Source organism: Sorex araneus, chromosome 3 (assembly GCF_027595985.1).
Source record: "Sorex araneus isolate mSorAra2 chromosome 3, mSorAra2.pri, whole genome shotgun sequence".
Classification (NCBI taxonomy): Eukaryota; Metazoa; Chordata; class Mammalia; order Eulipotyphla; family Soricidae; genus Sorex; species Sorex araneus.
Window position 1 is genome coordinate 112,333,637 of NC_073304.1, and position 17,230 is coordinate 112,350,866.

At 63.9% G+C, this 17,230-nt stretch overlaps 1 protein-coding gene across 1 annotated transcript in view; it reads left to right on the top strand.

The window, feature by feature from the left end:
- ZCCHC24 (zinc finger CCHC-type containing 24) overlaps positions 1 to 17,230 on the top strand; it is a 46,381-nt gene that overhangs the window by 23,172 nt on the left and 5,979 nt on the right. The window contains exon 3 of the mRNA XM_055133905.1: positions 14,371 to 14,535. Coding sequence (XP_054989880.1) covers positions 14,371 to 14,535 — 165 coding nt within the window. The remainder of the gene's footprint in view (positions 1 to 14,370; positions 14,536 to 17,230) is intronic.

Here is a 17,230-nt window from a genome sequence, read left to right on the forward strand (position 1 = left end):
TTTTCCATTTATTTCTTTTGGTTTGGGGGCTATGCCCTGTGGTGCTCAGGGACCTCTCCGGTCCTGGCTGTGCTCGGGCACCATATGGGGTGCTAAGAACCAAACTCCGGTTGGCGTGTGCTGGACCCACTCTAATCGGTCTGACTGGAGACAGTCTCTTTACCACCAGCTCCTGGGGCCCGTGGCATGGTGCTCACTGCCCCAGTGGCCAGGACTGCAGCACCTCCCTGCAGCTTCCCAAACAGTGGGGAGAAAGTTCCAGACCCTAAGGAAGAATATCAGGGCTGTCCTGGGCTCTGCAGAGGGACCACGGCAGGTGAGCTTGGGGCCTCCAGGCAGCTGCAGGGGCAGAGGAGGAAGCAGACCCCTAGTGGAGTGGCTGGGGGTGGTGGGCACCTGGCTCTGGTATTCAGGCAGCTCATGGACAGTCCCTTCTGTCCCTTCTACATCCTTCCTGCTGCCTGGGCCTGGCAGGAAGGAGCCGGAGACGGAGTTTCACATCCTCTGTGGCCAGTTCTCCTTTCGAAGGAGCCCAGAGCCCAGAGCCCTGGGCCCACCCTGCGCTGCCTCACCTTGTGGCCTCTGCCCGGACCCTCGGGACAGGGCCGGGCCTCAGGCACGTGAGAAGGAGGCCTGCTGCTCCCACTCCAGAAAGGCCCTCTGCTTTCCTCGCCCCCCAGGAGCCCCCAGCGATAGGACCCCTCCCCCACTCACACCCACTGCACCCACTCTCACACTCACGCCCACTCACACACTCGCGTCACTCACTGTCATCTCACTCCCTCACACGCTCAGTCTCTCACCGCTGACTGTCTCCCACTCTCCCCCTTTGTCGCTCCCGCTCTCTCAGAGGACAGGCAGGTGCGGGCTGGGTTCCCGTGCGCTCGACCCGTGCCTCCTCCTGCCCTTTCTGGTCTGCGTCCTCTGGCACGGCTTCATCGGGTCTCGTGTGCTTTGTGGGGTGTCTGTGGGGGACCGTGTGGGGCGACACAGTCCTCAGTGCCCCACACGCCCAGTGTGGAGACCGAGCCCGGGCCACCTGGGGCGTCCTCTCTCCTCTGCCTTCTGCAGGGTGCACAGACACTCTGGGCTGCCTGTCCCAGCGCGCAGGGCCTTTGTGTAATGACTCCCGCCTCCCGCCGCCGCCCCGCATGCTCCCCTGCCGACCCCTACCTTTTGTCATCAGGCCCCCGGCACGGGGCTCTGAGCCACCCATGGCCTCGCATCTGCCTGTGTCCGTGTGGCCCAGCTCGGATGCAGCTCCTCGTGGAAGGCTGTGCTGTGTCTGCCGCGGGCGCCGTGAGCGGCTCAGGCCCGTAGCTCGGCCTGTGCCGTGCCCTCGGCCACCCGTTCCCCCTGCTCTCCGCTGCTCCCTCCAGCCGAGCCAGCCGAGGCTTGTCCTGTGCCCTCCTGTGCGCGGGTCCTGGCACCACCATCTCCTCTGCCTGGGTTTGTCCCGGCACGGCTGCACTTGCCTGGCTGGCAGTGGGGTGAGGAGCCCCAAGCTCGGGCCCTGCCAGCTGCTTAGTAATCACTCAACTTTGCTTTTGTTCATTTGTTCATTCATAATGTGGTGCAGGGGCGCAAACCCCGGGGGCCTGAGATCCCCCCAGAGTCGCACCCGGGCCCCAGTTCCTGCCCACCTTTGGCCAAGTCAGCCCTGTCCTGAGCCCCTCTGGCCAAGGCGGATGGCCGCCCCCCTGCTTGGGGCCTTACTGGGAATAGGACACTGAGACACGTGTCCCCTCCTCTCACTGGCCCTGTCGGCCACCCTCACCCCGTGCGGGGCTCCCAGGGGACCCACACACACACACACCAGCTTTGAGTTTTCATAGCGTCCTGGCTGGGATCTTGGCAGGAGCTTGGACCGGGAGTCCACGGAACCGCAGGCACAGCCTCAGCACCACCTGCAGTGAGGTGTGGCTGCTGCGTTCCTGCCAGCCTGGTGCTGGCCCAAGGTGTGGCCCAGACCAGAACTTCCCCAGGCAGGCTCTGGCCGATGCCCTGACTCTCCCCACACCACCCCAGCTCTCACTATGGCCTCCGTGTGACCTTCTGCAGAGGAGAAACTGAGGCCCAGGATGAGCCCGGGCAGAAGCCGGCTGCAGTCAGTCCCCAGGCAGGGACGCGGCTCGGGGGCGAGTGGGAAATGTGCTTGCCTGTCAGCGTGCCCTGGCTGCGGCCTGGCGCCACGTCCTCCCTCGCTGCGAGGGTCGGCCTGGGGGCACCTCCAGGTAGCCTCTTCCACAGCCCCCAGCCCCGCCTGGGAGCAGGTCAGTTGAGGGGCCGGTTCAGCCGGAGCCCCTGGACCCTGCTTGGAGGCCAGCAGAGCGCCCGCCTGTGTGGCACTGGGAGAGGCTGTGGGGGAGGCTGAGGTACCCCCCCCATCTCTGGGCGTAGCCAGGCCCTCGCCTGCCCCAACGCCGCCCTCATGTCCGTGGCACGTCCGTACCCAGGAGGCCTTGTCTCAGCGTTATCACGGCAGCCGTGGGCCCCCATTGGCACAGTCACCACAGGTGGCCCTGGGGCCCCTGCGGCTCTAAGGATCGTCTGGGCTCCTGCTCCTCTCTCCTGGGGGGTGCGGGGAAGCCCACCTCCTGGGGGCCCCAGCCCCAGAACTGCCCTGCTTGGCTGGATGCAGGAGTCCGTTTGGGATGGGGGGCCGGTGCTGAAGGTCCGGGGGCCGCCAGCCACTCTTCAGGAGCCGGGGCCGGGCCTCTCCTGGGGGCGCCAGGCAGGAGGCGGTTTCCCTAGGAAGTCCAGTCTTCGTCCTGGTCCAGGCAGAGGGGCCGCTGACGGAGTTCAGGCCAGACCTAGGCGGGGCTCTGTGACTGGCTGCAACCAGCTGGCAGAGGGTGCTGGAGGCTTCCGGCCCCTTAGCCCTGGGAGTGCCGCGAAGGGGTCCCAGGGGCCCCGTCCTCTGCCGTGAGCCCTCTGGGCGAGGAGACACTGGGCACTTACCTGAGGCTCCCTGTACCCCTGGAGCGGGCCCCAGCACCTGACCCAGCGTCCTGGGGCTGGGAACCGTGGAGGTCCTGGTAGGCCCCAGACATCTCTGTGTGTTCCCCACCCCCACTGGAAAGCACCCTAGGAACCAGGGGTCCCGGCAGAGAAAGCATGTGGGGGGCTGAGCTCAGTGGGGTCCAGCGCTGGCTGTCCTGGGCCAGTTTCCTGGGCCCATTGCCCACCTGTCAGGTGGCGGGAAGTCAGTCGGGTCCAGGTGCCGTGGGTGCGTCTGCCAGGGTGCCTGTCAGCTCTGCAGGTGAGGCTGGTGTCACCCCAGGCCGCACAGGGGAGTGTGTGTGCTGCTGCGGGGTGACGGGAGTGTGAGTGTGTGTGCTCCACAGAATTCGCCATGAGTGAGTGGCAGGGCCAGAGGGTGCTGAGGCCAGAGTCCCCCCCACACACACACCCCGGTGACTTGGACCCCGGCTGCTGAATGGGAGGTTTTGCATGCCTGGTCCTGGGTCCCCCAGTGCACGCGGAGGCTGTGGTGCTTCAGCGTTTCTCGGGGCTGCATCGCCGCGGCCTGGTGAGTCTGAGCTGTGGGGGACGAGTGTTTGGGGAACTTCTCAGTGCAGCATCCCGGGGACTGTCTCCGCGTGCGGGCACTTGGCCGCCAGTGCTGGACGCGGGTCTTTGTCTCCCCAGACAAGGTGGTGATTGTGTGAGCTTGGACGCACGCCCTCTCCCTTCTTGGCCCGGGACCCGAGGGGGCAGGGACAGCACAGGCCCACCAGCCTCCCTGCTCTGGCTTTTGCTCCGTCCTGGTAGCCGAGGGGTGCAAGACTGAGCCAGTGTGAGGGGCATGTGTGACCCTGCAGCAGGCTGGAGGGAGAAGTTTGCTTTTTGCCCAGGCCCACCTCCCGGGAGAGCTGCCGGTGTCCAGTTGTCAGTGGAGCTTGAGTATTAGGACTCAGACACATCCCCAGTCCTGAGAGCTCACTGCATGCAAGGGAATGCACGCACACGCGCGCGCGCGCACACACACACACACACGAGTCTGCTGTATCCACAGCAACACACACATACTCTCACACACACTCTCTCTCACACACACTCTCACACACACTCTCTCATACACACATTCTATCTCTCTCACACACACACAGATGGACTGAAGGAACAGCTTGCCCAGAGGCACCCTGTGTATCTGCACCTGCCCAGGGCCCGGCCCACTGTCCTCAGCAGTAGGTTTGGCAGGGTCCCGTGACCGACTAGAGCGCCCACCCTCTGCCCCGTGCAGCCTGGAGCCAGGCCCCAGAGCATCTCTTGCTGCCTCCAGGTGACATCCCCGGCCGTTTCCTGCCTCCCACCACACAGACTCCGTTTCACTCTTCCCAGGGCCAGGGTGCGGCTGGTTCAGAGGGAGAGTGGGCCAGACAGTGGGCACGGGGGGTGCAGCCACTGGCCCCGTGCCCTTGAGAAAGCCTCTCCCAGCCTTTCCAGACTGCAGCTGGCGGAGCAGAACTCACACATCTGTGGGGCCTTGGGAGCCCTCACAGGCCTTGGGGCAGGGGTGGGCGGGCTGCAGTGACACTGGCTCAGTCACCTGTGCGGCCCCCTTGTCAAAGGAGCCGAGCACACTGACTCAGTCACTCAGAGGGTGAGAGTTTGGGTCCCGAGACTTGCCAGGGTTTCCGGCAGGGAAACAGGACAGGATAGAAGAGAAGGAGCCTTGGGCGAGGAGAACGTGGGCACAGCTCACTGTGCCAGGCTGGCCCGTGCTCTTCCTGCCCTGGCCAGCACTCGCTCCCCACGGGTGTCTCACTGAGGGCCGAACACTGGCTCCGAGGTGCCCGATGGCCAGGAATGACAGAGCCAGGATTTGAACCCCAGTCTTGAGGCACAGAGCCAGGGATCCATCTCTCTCCGCATGCACGTCCTGGCCGGGAGAAATCAGCCACAGCCTCAGCACCAGGATAGAGGTTTGCCAACGTCGAGCAGCCTGACTGAATTATTCCTCCTCTACATAAACCTCCGGTTTTTGGTTTCTTTGGTCGTTTGAGAAATTGAGACATGCCTTGGCTGGTGGCCTAGATCCACACATAACCCACTGAGGCCTATGGGAAGAGGGTATGCAATCACAAACACGGGGCATGTATGGGACACGCAGTGTGTGCACATATGTGCATGTATCGGAGACACCCTCACCACTGTGTGCATATACTCGGGTACAGTACACGCACCCTCACCAGTATGTCCATACACTCAGGTGCAGTACACGTACCCTCACCAATGTGTGCACACACTCACATACGGTACATGCACCCTCATCAGTGTGCACACAAATACAGTACATGCACCCTCATGAGTGTATGCTCACGCTCACATACAGTACATGCACCCTCACCAGTGTGCACCCACTCACATACGGTACACACACCCTCACCAGTGTGTGCACAAACACACACAGTACACGCACCCTCACCAGGGTGTGCACACATAAATACAGTACATGCACCCTCACCAGTGTGTGCATACACATATAGTACACACACCCTCACCTGTGTGTGCACAAACTCACATACGGTACACACACCCTCTCCAGTGTGTGCACACATTCACACAGTACACGCACTCTCACCAGTGTGTGCACAAACATGCAGTACGCACACCCTCACCAGTGTGTGCACACACACAGTACATGCACCCTTGCCAGTGTGTGCACACACTCAGTACATGCACCCTTGCCAGTGTGTGCACACACTCACATACAATACACGCACTCTCACCAGTGTGTGCACACACAGTATACGCACCCTCACCAGTGTATGCTCACGCTCACATATGGTACACGCACCCTCATCAGTGTGTGCACACTGGCATATACTACATGTGCCCTCACCAGTGTGTGCATAAGCATGCAGGCTCATACACTATGTGTGCCCTCACCAGTGTGTGCTCACATGTGCATTACAGGACACATCCTCGCTAGTGCATTTGGATACATACATCTTTATCAGCTTTTGCACACATACACACACAGATTGTGTCCTTGCTGGAGTTTCTGCAATGCCCCTGTGGAGCTAGAGTCGAAGAGAAGCAAGTGTAACATTTTGGGGGGAGTTCCCAGGTGGGTTTATAATGCTTTCTGGTCCTAACTTGAGCTCGGAAGTCACTTTCGTGGCGCCCGTGTGGCCCCAGAGCCTAGGCCCTGCCTGTATGGCGGAGGCACGTGGTGATCGAGTGTGTTGTGCCCGTTTGCTGGGCATCGTGAGTGTGGGACAGGACAGGCCGCATGAGGATGGGCACCGGGGGGCCGTGCTGCTGGGCAACTCTCGGGAGGTGACACCCTGAGCGGAGTGACTGGGACCTGGTAGAGGCCCAGGACAGGGGTGCAGAGAGCGGGTCTCGGCTGGTGGGTCACATGAGCTCCAACAGCAACATGGGGGAGGGGCGGGAGCACCCGTGTCCTCAGCACCGCTGTCCTCGCCCCCTACCCCAGCTGGGCCACCCTCGTCGGAGGGACATAGATGAGCACTTGTCTCAGGGTCCCGGGCGCTCTGCCTCCCCCCCAGGCCCGCACAGTGGGACAGGAAGTGTGGGCGTCCCTCTCCCAGCTGCCCGGCGGGACGCGGTGAGCCGGGCCAGCCTGCCCGGGAGGGACAGAGGGCCCATTGACAGCAGGCCTGGGCCCCGGGGGACAATCGCCGCCCTGAGGAGCTTGTGCAGGAAGTCTCTATGCCGCCCCGCCCCCACCAGCCTCTCTCCAGCCTCATTTGTAAGCTGGGGGGGACCCACGTTCTCCGCCTCTCCTCCCTCCTCCTTGCTGGGTCCAGAGAACCCAGAGGGCCCATCCGTGGTCTGTCCCATGAAGAGCACTGGGGAGGAGCATCCCCTCTGTTCCCACAAGGACAAACAGCGCCAGGAGCTCTTGGGGAAGGCTGACATCTCCTGGAGGGCTTCCTGGAGAAGGAGTGGTGGCTCTGCATGTTCCTCAGCCAGGGGTGTGTGTTGAAGCCACAGCAGTCCTGTGACGCGTCATGGGCCCAGGGGAAGCCAGGGTGCACGCCAGGGGACACACACTTGTTCAGGGAGCCTTGGTAGCACGGACCCTCGGGAGCGCCCTGTGCCAGGCGGTCCACAGTGTGCCCGAGGTAGGTGCCACCCCCAGGTCGGCCTGCTCCCGCTGCACTCCTGGTGCTGTGTGCTCGTGCATATGCTGCCTCACACACCAACACACACACATCTGCACACGTGTGTGCACAGATGTGTGCCCAGCTGTAGACACGTGCACACACCTGCACATATATGCACACATGCATGCACATTCTTGCTCACGCCTGCCCTGCTGCCTCTGATTGCTATGGCAGCAACACTGGGCTGGTGGTAAAGGGGGGTGATGCCTGGACCAGTCTGAGCCTCTGACCTCCTTTCTGCCTGGTCAGTCACCACAAGTGACCCGGAAGTTCAGCCATAGCCGTTGGCCCTCACTTTGGCAAGGAGGGAACTGAGCAAAGCCAGTGAGACTGTGCTGAGGGGCCGCCACCCACCTGCTGTGTGACCCTGGACAGGTTCCTTAGCCTCTCTGAGCCTGTTTGCTCCTCTGGGGACAGTTGGAATGAGAGTCAGGTGGCCATAGCAGTGACACTCGGCTCCGTGCTCAGAAGGACAGACAGAGGTGCAGAGAGGCGGGTCCATGTGACGCCGCAGCCTGGCTCCGAGAGTGGCCCCAGACTGCTGACTCAGTGGGCCTCTGCGGGCAGCTCGGATTCCTCATCTGGCGCTCGGCCGCCCACCACACCCTCCCCGGCGCTATTTTGAGCCGAGGTCCGTCGCCTCGTCCTGGGGCGGTGGCCCAGACCCCCGGCTTCCCTCCCGCTGAGCCAGCACCTGCCCGCCCAGCACAGCCGGAGGGGCTGTGGGGCTCAGGCCTGCAGCCTGGCGAGGGCAGGGCTGGTGACCGCGGCCCCCAGGCCCTCTCCTCCCGCCCAGGCCCACTCGCTCTCCAGCGGGGGATGGCCCCGGGGCCAGGGAGCCTGCCGGGGCAGTGGCAGGACCTGCCCAGCTGTGCCCGCCACACCCCTGCACCGCACCCCTCCACTGCCCAGGCCCGTGTCCCCACTCTGCTGCTCAGGCCCGTGAATGTTCCCCCCACCTCACCCCTGCCCAGGCTCCCACGGGCGGCCACGGCGAGAAGTGAGGCCTGGGGCTGGCACGTAAGTGCAGTGGAGGGAGCCGGGAAGGTGGCCGCGTTGTCTGGGCGCCTCTGGCCGGGTGGGTGGCAGGGACCTGGGGACACTGGGAGTGCCGGCCACAGCGGCTTCTGTCCGTTCCTCGCGGCCCTCCGTCGGGAAGCCAGGACTTTTGCAATCTCTGGGATTTGGATGTTTTCCACCCCCTGGGCCGGCCCCCCTTCCCGCCCTCCCCCTGCCCTGCCCTGCCCGTGCTGCTGGCTGTGGAGGAAGCAGATAACTCGGAGAGCGGCTGTGCATGTGATTTAAAGCCTTTGCTTTCCAGAAAGTTCTGGAGATTTCTTCAAACTTCCCAGCCTCGGGGTGGGACTTGGTGCGGGAGGTGGGGGGCTCTGGGCCTGGAGAAAGGGAGGGGCTGCTCACCACTCAAGTGCCTGGAGGCTCTTTTCCTTTTGGTGTCCATCTCTTCTCGCACACCCTTGCCCCTCCCAGCTCGTCCCTCCCCTCCCCTGCGTCCTCCCTGTGTTTCCTTCCCTGTGGCCACACGCCCCCCTCAGCCCTCACTGGGCTTTTCCTGAGCCCTGGCCTGGCTCCCTGTGAGCCATTGTTCCGGGCCGAGGTGGCAAGGCCCCGCGCTGGCTCTGGGCTGGGGCAGGCCAGGGGTGGCCGCTGGCCTGGCTCTCCGGGCCCAGCTGGGCTGCAGCCAGAGCCTAGCAGAGGGGCGGGGCTGGGGAGGAGGCGGGTGCTGGACGTGGGCCGAGGCCTGTCCTCCCTCCCTGCCCATCCCCCTTCCTGCCCCGTCCCCCCAGCATGCCCCCTCCCGTGGCCCCCTCCCCCCACCGGCCTTGATGGCAGTGTGCTCCGCCCCCGTCTGTCCTGCTGAGGCCACTTCCTGGGACCTCTGCAGCAGGCAGCTGCCCGGGCCGGACTGCAGCGCTGGGCAGTCCCATGGGCTTCAGGCACCAGAGTGTGTCCTCCTGGCTGTGGGGCTTTGGAGGGTTCTTCGAGAAGTGGCCAAGGACACGGGAGAAACAGTCTGGGACACTTGAGGGAAGGGTGTCACTTGCTTCTCTTTGTTGCTTTTGTTGGTTGGGCCTCACTCGCGCAGGGCGGGTCTGGCCTCACCTGCCCCATCACGTCACGGGCCGCTCCTGTCTCTGTCGGGGTCAGCCTGGGCCGGCAACCCGCAGCCTCTGAACTTTCCACGACGCAAGTCTCGGTGGGTCTGAGCCTCGGAGCAGGTGGCCGAGGGGGTCTGTGCCGAGGGGCGCGCCTGCCCTGGCCCGGCTGTGAGAACACGTCTCGCGCGTCCGTGTGCTTGCATATTCCAGGGCTGCGCAGAGCTGGGGCGGAGGGCAGAGGGCAGCGGGCAGCGGGCAGCGGGCAGCGGGCGGTGCCGTAGCCGCGTGGGTTCCTCCACACCAAGGCTGTGCTGGCCGTGGGGCAGGTCTCGTCTGTGGCTCTGGGCCTCAGTGGGGTCTCTAGGAGGGGCTGGGGGCATGTGGGCTGGGTGAGGCGCGGGGAGCAGGGGCCCTTTTTCTCCCAGGCCTGGCTCAGGGCAGCGGGAGCAGAGGGTGGTGCGCCTGAGCTCGAGCTCAGCAGAGGCGTCCAGGTGGGACGGTGCCTGGCCCCCAGCCAGTGGCCCCCAGGGCTGTCCGGGAGGGCCGGGAAGGGTGGGGCCTTTGGGGAGCAGCTGTCCTGCTACGTCCTCACTCAGGCCCAGGCCCACCACCGAGAGCCACTGTCCTCTCTCCGAGGGGCCAGGTGGCCGGCCTCGCCTCACAGGGAGGTGTGAGGTGCCACATGCACGGCTGAGTGCTGAGCGGGAGTGAGCAGGGCCCCGGAGCATGCCCGGAGCACCGTCGGGGCAGGGCAGGGCAGACCAACAGGGGAGGGCGGGGAGGACGGTCGAGCAGGACGGGGAGGCCAGCAGGGGAGGCGGGGAGGACCATCCAGTCCCCCTCCTGCTGGGCCCTGGCCCCCCGGTGGGCACGGACAGAGCAGGCCCGAGTCAGGCAGGTGGGGTCAGCAAGGCCCTCGGCGAGTTGCCTGACCTCTGGTGCCTCCGGACCCCTGGATGGACGAGCCATCCTGGGCGCGTAGGAGGGCCGTGGGGAGGGCGAGGCCGGTCAGGCGGGGTGTGGCCAGCAGCTGGCCCTCCTGGGCCCTGGATCCGGCACCAGAGGCTGCCTGGGCAGAACCCAGCTGGGGTCACAGCTGGGGCACTGCCCCGGCCACCTGCCCCCAAAGGGGCACATAGTCTAAGGGGCCGCGTGGGCTCAGGCCCACCCTGGACGGACTGAGGGAGCTCAAGGCCGCTGGGCACATAGCCGCGTCCCTCCAAATCAGAGGAGCAGCTGGGTCCGTGGGCAGCGCCAGGCAGCTCTGTGGACAGTGAATGCGGGGAGCAGACCAAGCGGTGGACGGTGGTCCTGCCAGATCCCCACCGCCACTGCAGGCGGGGCTGCCTTGGACGCGCTCTCCCAGCACTACAGGAAAGGCACACAGCTCCCCCGTGTGGGCAGGAGGGCCAGCGGCAGGGCGTGGACATCCCGGCTTTTGGGTGTCCTCTGACCCTCTCCTGACAGTTGTTTTTGGTTTTGGTTTTTCAGTTTTCCTCCAAATTCAGTATAAGCATTTTCCCCAAAACCTTAGAATATAAAAGCCCATGTAAACACGTGAATTTCTTCCTTGCCACCTTACTGTGGCTGCACCACCCCACAGCCAGGGCTGGTGGAGTGTGGCTTGGTTGGCTTGGGTTGGATGTTCATCTTCCCTGCCATGAGTGCTGCCTTCAGCACCACGGGGACATATCCCTGCTCATCCCTCAGGACAGCCTCCAGAACTAGGACACTAGGAATTGCTCGGGGAATGGAAAGGGTATTTTTATTTACTTTTTTGTTAATTTATGGTTTTAGTTTGGGGGCCACACCCAGTGATGCTCGGGGCTTACTCTTGGCTCTGGCAGGCCTTGGGCAGCCCTATGGGGTGCTGGAGTTAAACCCGGGTGAGCCACATGCAAGGCAGACACCCTCCCCACTGTACTGTCACTTCTGGCCCCAGGAAGCAGGTTTGTAAAGGTGTGACAGCCTCTGGCCCAGTTTAAGTAGAGAAATAACTGTATCACTGTCATCCCGCTGTTCATCGATTTGCTCGAGGGGCACCAGTAACATCTCCATTGTGAGACTTGTTACTGTTTTTGGCATATCGAATGCATCAGAAGTAGCTTGCCAGGCTCTGCCATGTGGACGAGATACTCTCGGTAGCTTGCTGGGCTCTCCGAGAGGGGTGGAGGAATTGAACCTGGGTCAGCCTCGTGCAAGGCAAACGCCCTACCCACTGTGCTATCGCTCCAGCCCAAGTAAAGAAATAGAGCAAGAGGGGCTGGAGCGATAGCACAGCGGGTAGTTTGCCTTGCATGCGGCCGACCTGGGTTCTATTCCCAGCATCCCATATGGTCCCCTGAGCACCACCAGGAGTAATTCCTGAGTGCAGAGCCAGGAGTAACCCCTGTGCATCTCCAGCTGTGACCCAAAAAGCAAAAAAAAAAAAAAAAAAAATAGAGCAAGAAACGTGCTCCCTCCCGTGGCTGCCCCTTCACTCGAAGAGTGTCCCACACGCAGATTAGCAGGGAAACAGCCTCTCGCCAACACCGTGGACAGTGGCTGACCCCACCCATGCTCACACCGCCCATGGTGGGAACCCCAGGGCTATGGCCACCCGCCAGGACTCATGCACTAGCAGCAAGCCTCACGAGCCCTTGGGAGGGGTGCCTGGCCACGCTGCTGCCAGCCCCCTGGGTGCCCCTTGTCCTCGACCCTCAGGCCATCATCCTCCATGGCCGTGCTCACCTGGTCTGGAGTCTGGCCCAAGCCCTCGGGTCCCCCCGGCCTCACACACAGGTGGGGTCTGAGCCGGTGGACCAAGAGGGGGGCACACATGCTTGGCCGTGCTGGCCCCTGCTGGGCCAGGACCCTCTCTCTGCGCCAGGCTGGGGTCTGCAGAGAGGCCCTGGCTCTGCCCGGGGGACGCAAGCTGCTCCGTGGGCTCAGCCTTGTCTGTCAGCGTGTGCGTGGCTGCCCCAGCCCACCTGCCGAAGTGTGAAAGCAAATCGTGACCTGGGCCGGGACCCTGGCTGGGAGGGACACGGGGGCTCGGCCTCCCTGGGCACCCTCAGAGCCCTGGCGGGACAGCGGGCCACTCCTCGGCCCTCACACCTGGCGCCATCTGTTCAGCCGAGCGGCCTCGTCCCTGGAACAGGCCTCACCCCAGCCCCGGAGGGGACGCAGAGGACATTGGCGATGGCTCCGAGTTCTCAGTGGCCGAAGGCCCAGCTAGGTGCGTCCTCAGTGTGGGCGCAGCAGGTGGTGCCAGCCCTCACGTGGGGCCGCCCAGAGTGGCCTGTCACCCCTCAGGCTGGGCCCTGCCCTGGCTCCCCGTGGCTCTCCTCTCTCCCTGTTTCCAAAGCAGACTGCACGGCACTGCCCTCCTCAGCCCTCCCCCTTGACCCCAAGCACCCCACGAACCTAGCCACCGCCCCGCCGCCCCTGGGGAGCCCCCCTTGTCTCCTCCTCGGGTCCTGCAGGGCCACTGCTGGCCGTGCTGGGGGCCCTGGGCTGAGGGCAGACAGCTGTGCTGTGCTCCTCTGCCCAGGCGACGGCCCCCTTGGAGTCGGGCCCACGTCCACCTTGTGACTCATTTCAGAGTCCCAGGGACGGGAGGGACTTGCTGGGACCCTCTCGGGAAGGGAGGGGGGCGAGGGGCTGGCTGGGCGTAAGCTCCAGGCCCGACAGTGCCGTGGAAGCCGGGGCTTCTCCCCGCCCTGCTGACGGTCACCAGCGTGTGCTCCATTCCAGATGGAAGGGCCCGGGTCCGAATACTGGGGCAGCTTCAAGCACCTTCCGGCCTGCTCTGGACTGCCTGTTACATTCATGATAGCGGAAGACGACTCAGGCCGATGCGTGAGGCGGTGGAATGTGGCACCTCGGCTCAGTGGGCGGGCGAGCCGGAGCAGCCCCGGTGACAGAGCGGGAGGAGCGGCACCTGGCGGGCCCCCTCACGAAACGGAGGGACAGAAGGGTTGGGGCCGGGCTGGGACGGGAGTGACTGATGCTGAAGACTCGGTCCCAGTGAAGGCCGCGAGTGCGAGGGGCTCCCCTGTAGCCAGTCCTGGAGGGAGTGGCACCCACAGGGACCCGCACAGTGGCAGAGCGGCCGCGTGGCCGGGCGGGCGGACGGCAGGTGTCGGTGGCACAGGGAGGGGAGTGACGCCTCACTGTCGGTGAGGGCGCAGGCTGGCAGTTTCGGAGGGAAACGAAGTGGAGTTTCTTCAGTAACGCAGGGGGCAGTGACCCACCACCCAGTGCCGCCCTCCCGGCTGCCCCCGGCACTCCTGCGCATGAGGGGGTCGTCTCACCCGCACAGCCTGAAGGCCCTGAGGAGCTCTGCTCAGCCCTGGGGAAGGATCACCCCAGTGGAGGCTGGAGAGTGAGCGCAGCGGGGAGGGCGCCTGCCTTGCCCCAGGCATCCCAGGGGTCCCCAGGCCAGGAGTGACTCGCGGGCACGAGGGTGGCCTAAGGAGCAGGAGTAGCACCAAGAGACCCTGGGCCTCTGGGAGTGAAGTGGGTGGACGTGTGGGGGGTTGTGCTCCGTGAAGCCAGGATATGAAAAATAATTGCTGGGCCGTGGGCGTGACCTCGAAATAACGAAAGCAGGCCACGGGGCAGAGACAGCGAGGGTCACCTCTGGAACTGCAGAGACGGTGCAGGGCTGGCGCGGTTGCCGGGCAGACAGCCAGCCCAGGTTTGATCCCCGGCACCACGCATGGTTTCCTGAACCCATCAGGAGTGACCCTGAGCACAGAGCCAGGTGTCAGCCCTGGCACCACCAGGTGTGGCCTCCCCCAAACAAACAAAAACCAGAACAAAAGAAAGCGCGCGTGCTGTTGACCCGACAGCTCCACCTCCAGGAACCGGGTCTGCAGTCAGTGGACAAAATCACACACATCCCGCGTCCCTCGTCTGTCGTACAGGTCTTCAACACTGGACGTGGAAACTGTTCTGCGAGGGTGTGGTGGGCGCCACAGTCCGGATGCTCAGTGTATCCTGTCACCTGGTGCCCTGAGAGACTTGCTCTGAGGGGGGAGGGAGAAGGGGAACATGGGCTGGGGGGCTGGGGGACGGCCCTTGGCCTGATGGGCCCCAAACCCCTGTGTTTGCTCCTTGTCCTCTAGGCCCGGCCCAAGGGCGAGGGGCTGACACCCTACCAGGGCAAGAAGCGCTGCTTTGGCGAGTACAAGTGCCCCAAGTGCAAGAGGAAGTGGATGAGCGGCAACTCCTGGGCCAACATGGGGCAGGAGTGCATCAAGTGCCACATCAACGTGTACCCCCACAAGCAGGTGAGCCCCGTCTGTCCGGATGGGTGGGGAACCCCCAGGTGGAGAAGGATGCGGGGACCCCCAGCTGGACTCTGGAGGGGGCCACTGCTGGAGCTGCTGGCGCCTCCTGTGCCTTTGCCCGTCCCTGGGCTCGGGCCTGGGCGCCTCCCGCACAGCAGCCGGGTGCAGAGGGCTGAGTCCTGGGCAAAATTTGCCCTGGGCGGGCTGGAGAGGTCGTGCTGGGGTGGGGTGCTGACCTTGCACACGGCCCACTCGGGTCTGGTCCCCGCGGCCCATCTGGTCTCCCCGAGCTCACCTGGAGTGATTCCTGAGCACAGAGCCAGAGTCCCTGAGATCTGTGGGTGTGGCCTCAAAACCTAAAAAGGGGAGAAGGGGGCTGGAGCAATAGCACAGCGGGTAGGGCGTTTGCCTTGCACGCGGTCGACCCGGGTTCAATTCCCAGCATCCCATATGGTCCCCTGAGCACAGCCAGGAGTAATTCCTGAGTGCAGAGCCAGGAGTAACCCTGTGCATCGCCAGGTGTGACCCAAAAAGCAAAATAAATAAATAAATAAATAAATAAATAAATAAATAAATAAATAAAATAAAAAGGGGAGAAGCTTGACCTGTCCCAATGGGGGAAAGATACCCTGGAAAGACAGTAGAGCAAGGGGCTGCAGCGATAGCACAGCGGGCAGGGCGTTTGCCTTGCACGTGGTTTACCCAGGTTTGATTCCCAGCATCCCATATGGACCCCCAACCCCGCCAGGAGTAATTCCTGAGTGCAGAGCCAGGAGTAACCCCTGTGCAATGCCGGGAGTGACCCAAAAAGCAAAAAAGCAAAAAAAAAGACAGTCAAGAAGGGTGCGAATGTGCTGGGGCCCGAGCTCCTGGAGGGCTCCAGGCCCAAAGCTCAGAGCAAGAGAAATGGGTCAGGAGGCGGAGGAGACAGGGCAGTGCAGGGCGAGCCCTGAGCAAGAGAACTTGAGCCTCGTTCTGAAGCTGCTACTCAGAGGCCGTGTGCAGATTCTGGCCTCGGACGTGCCAAGAGCCCTAGGAAGATCCTGGCCCCGGTCTGGGGCAAGCTGGGAGGTGGCGGGCCGAGGCTGCCCCCGGGACTGGTGGAGACGTGGACTTCACTGGAAAGGGTCTGGCCAGCGACGGGGAGGCAGGGATCCAGAACCTTCCCGCTGGAGCCTGACGGGGATGGTGGCGTCGGTGCTGGTTACTGAGGTGGGGCCCTGGGGGTGGAGTGGGCAGGGCGGACATAGCGCGGGAAGCCAGCAGGGTCCCAACACCCCAGTTGAGACGGGAAGACCGTGCGCTGGTGAGAAGTCTGCAGACTCCGGGGGCTGTCATTGACCTGCTGCTGTCCGGAGTGGGCGGGGGCTTCTGCAGCACGGAGACAGGGAGAGCAGGATCCCTCGGCCACCGAGTGCCCATCCCGGCACTGGCCCGGCGGCCCAGGGAGAGGAGGAGCGGCGAGACTGGCGTTCAGAGCACCAGGGCCTGGGGCTGGGCAGTGCCGAGGCTGGGTGGAGCGCGGGGAGCACGGGAGACCAGGCGGGAGGTGGCCGTTCGTCCCAGGTGCCTCGCTGTCTTGGGAGGTACCTGAATCGTCGGCCCCGTTTGCCCGCCTGCAGGGGCCACAGCGACCTGCTTCCTGGGCCAGTGTCCCCGTGGGTCCAGCGTGGCAGAGCCCAGGAGCGTGGGTGAGGGAGAAGCAGGGCCATGGGCAGTGGGCACAGCAGGGGCACTGGGGGGCTGTGGCCCTGGGACCTGCGAGAGCAGAGTCGGCAAGTGAGAAGGACTGGAGGAAGCAGAGTTCTGGAGTGGTGTGGGCCGGGTGTCTGCGGTGCTAGAAGGGAGCCGTGCGGGTGAGGAGGGACAGGACGTGGGCCCCTCAGGAAGCCTCGCTGCTGGCCGTGTCTGGCTCCGGGAGCGGAGGTCACACAGCGCTCTGTGGCCACTGGCTGGGGGTGTCTGAGCGTGCAGCAGGCCGGGAGTAGGGCCAGAGGGGAAGAGTGGGAGACCATGGCCCCATGGGGCCAGCAGCGTGGCCCTGAGGGAGACAGAGGGGGTGAGAGAGCAGCCGTGCAGGATGGGGTGCATGGGGGGCCCGTGTGGCGCGGCTGAGCAGACAAACAGGGCGCGGTGGCAGGCTGGGCTGCCAAGGGCTGGCAGGGGCCTGGACAGGGACTCATGTGCCGTGGCAGTGGTTCTTACAGATGCCACAGGAGGTCATTTCTCACCCCCACACTGGCTCTGTGTGTGCGCACCCACACCTCACCCCCACCTGTACCACTCAAACACCCTCACACACACTCTCATACACCTCACAGCACCTCAGACAACTCACACACCCCCTCACACCCCCTCACACACACACCCTCACACACACACTTACACCTCACAGCACCTCAGACAACTCACACACCCCCTCAAACCCCCTCACACACACACACACCCTCACACACACACACTTACACCTCACAGCACCTCAGACAACTCACACACACCCTCACACAATTCACACATTCTCAGCCACTCTCACCCTCACACACCCCCTCACACACTTCACATACCCTCACAAACCATGCACACACTCTCAGACAGTCTTACACACCCTCAGCAGTCTCACACATACCCTCACACCACCGCATACGCCCTCACATTCCATCCACACACATCGACACCCCCTCCTCACATACCGTGT